We start from the raw sequence: 3,991 nt of genomic DNA on the forward strand, positions 1-3,991 counted from the left end.
CTATGTAGGATAAACACAGGACTGCTGGACACAAAATCTGCAGTTCTTTGGAAATCCTATATAGGGTTACCAGGAGTCAGAACTGACTTGATGGCTCTTAGCAACAACATGCCTTACATAAAGTATTGAAAGGATACATGTATTTAGTCAAAGTGCCAAATCATATTTGAAGTATAATCTGTAAGAAATAATAGAATGGGCAGAGTCAGTGTTTATGGAAATGAGCGAGTGGGGCAATGGTGATGGGTGATGAGGGAGCTGGGTATGGGTGAACACAGTGTAATAGAAGAGCTACTGGTGAAAGTGAGAATAAAGGATGGAGGAGGATCTGGTTACAAAGAACTTTAAACGCTATCCTAAAGAATTTGAATGCATCTTGATGTCATTGTTGTTGAGTGCCATGGAGTCGGTTGCTATGAGTTAGAACCCACTCAACAGCAGTTAACACCAAAACATAGCAGAACTGTTGTTGTTAAGTGCCATTGAGTCAGTTCTGACCCATAGCAGCCATAAATAGGGATTCCTAAGAGCAGTTGGTAGGCTTGAACTGCTGACCTTGTGGTTCAAACCAACTTTGCAATCCAGCGTACTAACCCACAATGCCACATCAGTACTCCATTATAGTAAAATGGGTTAATAGAAATATGAAGATGATATGTACCAATTAACTTATTAAGGAATTCAATGCATTTTTATTTTCCTGACTTTCCAAGGTAATTTTATTTAAATAGCCCCTTACTCAATACTTAGTGATCTTTGCATACCTACTAAATTATAAATTTCACCTACTGTATACTGTTTTAAGGTATTACTTAACTCTAATTGTACATGAAACAAATGTTAGTTCAATTAAAACTATACATAGGAAAATAGATTTTTAATATGTTTTAAGCTTCTTCAGTGAAAAAATAATACTGAAATATCTGAGAATATGAAACCAATTAAATCAATCACTGTGTCTGTTCACTATCTTTGTATACATAAGGTTATAACCTTATGTATACAAGCCTTTTACTACAAGCATTTTGCTAAAACTATCAAAATATTATTACAAATCTTGAGCATCAGAGCTTAAGGTCATATAAGATGACACTAATCAACATTCTTTATTAGTATGTGTTCTTCATATACAACATTTTAGATACAACAGAGGAAACTTGAGGAAGTGGCTCTACTCCCTGTTGGCCTAGAGAGATTCAAAAAGTAGATTAGACATGTTCTAATTTAGAATGTTATCTCTATATATTTTCTATTTCAACAGAGAAAGTACAGATGGCAGAGCAAAATCACTCCTTGACAACTGAGTTTATCCTCATGGGATTTATGGATCACCCAGATCTGAAGACTCTTCTGTTTGTGGTGTTCTTTGCCATCTATCTCATCACCATGGTGGGGAATCTTGGTTTGGTGGTGTTGATTTTCATGGAGCGCCGTCTCCATACACCAATGTACATCTTCCTGGCCAACCTGGCTTTGATGGATTCCTGCTGTTCTTGTTCCATTACCCCCAAAATGTTACAGAACTTCTTTTCTAAGGACAGAATGATTTCCCTCTATGAATGCATGGCACAATTTTATTTCCTCTGTCTTGCTGAAACTGCAGACTGCTTTCTCCTGGCATCAATGGCCTATGATCGCTATGTGGCAATATGCCGTCCACTGCAGTATCACACCATGATGTCGAAGCAACTCTGCATTCAAATGACCATAGGGGCCTACATAGTTGGGAACCTGCATCCCATGATTCACGTAGTACTACTATTGAGGCTAACCTTCTGTGGATCTCATCAAATCAATCACTTCTTCTGTGATGTTCTTCCACTATACAGACTCTCCTGTGTTGATCCTTATATCAATGAATTGATGATATTTATCTTCTCAGGGTCAGTTCAAGTTTCCACTATTACCACAGTCCTAATCTCTTATATTTGCATTATTTACACAATTTTCCAAATGAAATCCAAAGAGGGAAGAATGAAAGCCTTATCTACTTGTGCATCTCACTTTCTTTCTATTTCAATATTTTATGGTTCCCTTCTTTCCATGTATATTAGGCCAAGCTCAGTTCAAGAAGCAGATAAAGACATACCAATTGCTATTTTTTATACTCTAGTAATTCCTTTATTAAACCCTTTCATCTATAGCCTAAGAAATAAGGAAATAATAAATGCTATGAAAAGAATTATGAAGAGAAAATCTCATAACATTCTGAAACAAATATCCCCTGCGACAAATTGATTGTACTTAGATAAATGTTGTTAAAGTCAAGAATACTTAGAAAAGAAAATATACCCACTTTGTATATCAAATATTAAATTATTAAACTATAAAGACTTTTAAGTCACAGAATGTATTAATGGTTAAATGAGTTCAAAATGGAGGGATGCTGCTAAAATGTATTTCAAAATTTAAACTATTAGGGTCTCTTTGTTGTTATTAAATGCCATCGAGTCTGTTCCGACTTACAGCAACCCTGTACAAGGTTCCTGAGGAGCAGCTGATAGGTTTGAACAACCAATTTTGTGATTCTCAGTCCATTGCTTATCTTACAGCACCACCTAAGGGGGGCCAAAGCTGTTTTAGTAGTGAATTAATGACAACTCCTTAGATTACAAATTTTGTCAGATTGGCATTAGGTACAATTTTCAAAATATATAACAAATCCAAGGAATAACAGTTAGTATGTAAACATAGCCTCCTTCTAGCATCATTGACAAATTAATGGTAATCCTAGGAATAATGCTCACATACAAGTTTTAAGTTCTCATATATTCATTACTTAAGCTACAACCATCTATCAGAAGTAAACCAGGATTTGAATTTGATTCTTAACATCTTTTTTGTTTAAGAGATTATGTTTGAATAGGGATTGATATAAATATGTACTCTCAAATCAAGTACATCTTTAACTTTAGTTACTAATTTTTCCTGGTAAGCTGTCTGAAATAGAGCTGATGTGGTGCTGTAGGATAAACACTGGACTGCTAACCACAAGGTTGGTAGTTCAAACATACCAGCTGCTCCTTGGAAACCATAAGCATGGTCAATAGGGGTTGTAACTCACTCAACACTTAACAATAACAATAATATCAATTTTTAGCTGAAAATATTCCTGTTTATATTCGAAGTCCTAAGGAGTTGAATGTTTTCAAACAGTTTGATAGTTATATATGATGTATAACAGTGTAATAACTGAATATGTTCATTGATTCAACAGATTCCCATCCCCTCAATAGCATTAATTTACCTTATTATTTGGAATATCACTAATTTGCATAAATTCCAATATAAACTACTGGTATAGCAATACTATTAAAAGGACGATGGAGACACGACTCATTATAAATGATGCAGAAAATAGTTAAAATCTTAATGAAAAAATGTATTAATCATTTCAATGTGCAAAAATTTTTTTTAAATGATTTAATGAAAACCCACACTTTGCTAGGCAGAAAATTAAATCTTTCATCTATATTACGTTCTGGTGAGTTAGGCATTATTTCCCATGCTTTTCCATAATAATAATAATAATAATAAAATCTCATACTCAGAAAAATTAAGCAGCTTGCTCAAATTCAGATACCTAGAAATGGAGCTAGGATTGAAATCAATGATGCTTTTCTCCATACTGCTTTTTAACTCCTTTCACAGAAACTTAAGTCACAGTAGACTACAAAATGGTTAAAACCTAATAAGGAAATTTGAAATAAACATGTATGGTAAGAAGCAATGTAGATTGCAAAAAAGAATCTTTGGTTCTGTTGGGTATATAGCATATGCTTGGGAATTCAGAAAATGGATGTCAGTGTAGCTTGGAGTATTTAGTCATTATGTAGCAGCATAAATAACAGAAGTTTAAAGGGTGAAAATGGATTTTGGGGGTGAAATGAGCGGAGTTTATGTTTATGGAAATGTTTGTGACAAAGAGGGTAGGGAATGAGAGAAATGAGGATGAGTGCAGAAAACTGGCAGAGATATTGGTGAAAGTTGT

The 3,991-nt window shown here is 34.4% G+C and overlaps 1 protein-coding gene across 1 annotated transcript; it reads left to right on the forward strand.

Annotated features, from left to right (window-relative positions):
* Window positions 1–1,272: 1,272 nt before the first annotated feature.
* Window positions 1,273–2,238, forward strand: LOC102842385 (olfactory receptor 5K3-like). The gene has a single exon (XM_006868635.1). It carries the CDS (start codon window positions 1,273–1,275, stop codon window positions 2,236–2,238), a length of 966 nt encoding a protein of 321 aa, XP_006868697.1.
* Window positions 2,239–3,991: the final 1,753 nt, after the last annotated feature.

Source organism: Chrysochloris asiatica, unplaced genomic scaffold (assembly GCF_000296735.1).
Source record: "Chrysochloris asiatica unplaced genomic scaffold, ChrAsi1.0 scaffold00120, whole genome shotgun sequence".
NCBI classification, from domain to species: Eukaryota; Metazoa; Chordata; class Mammalia; order Afrosoricida; family Chrysochloridae; genus Chrysochloris; species Chrysochloris asiatica.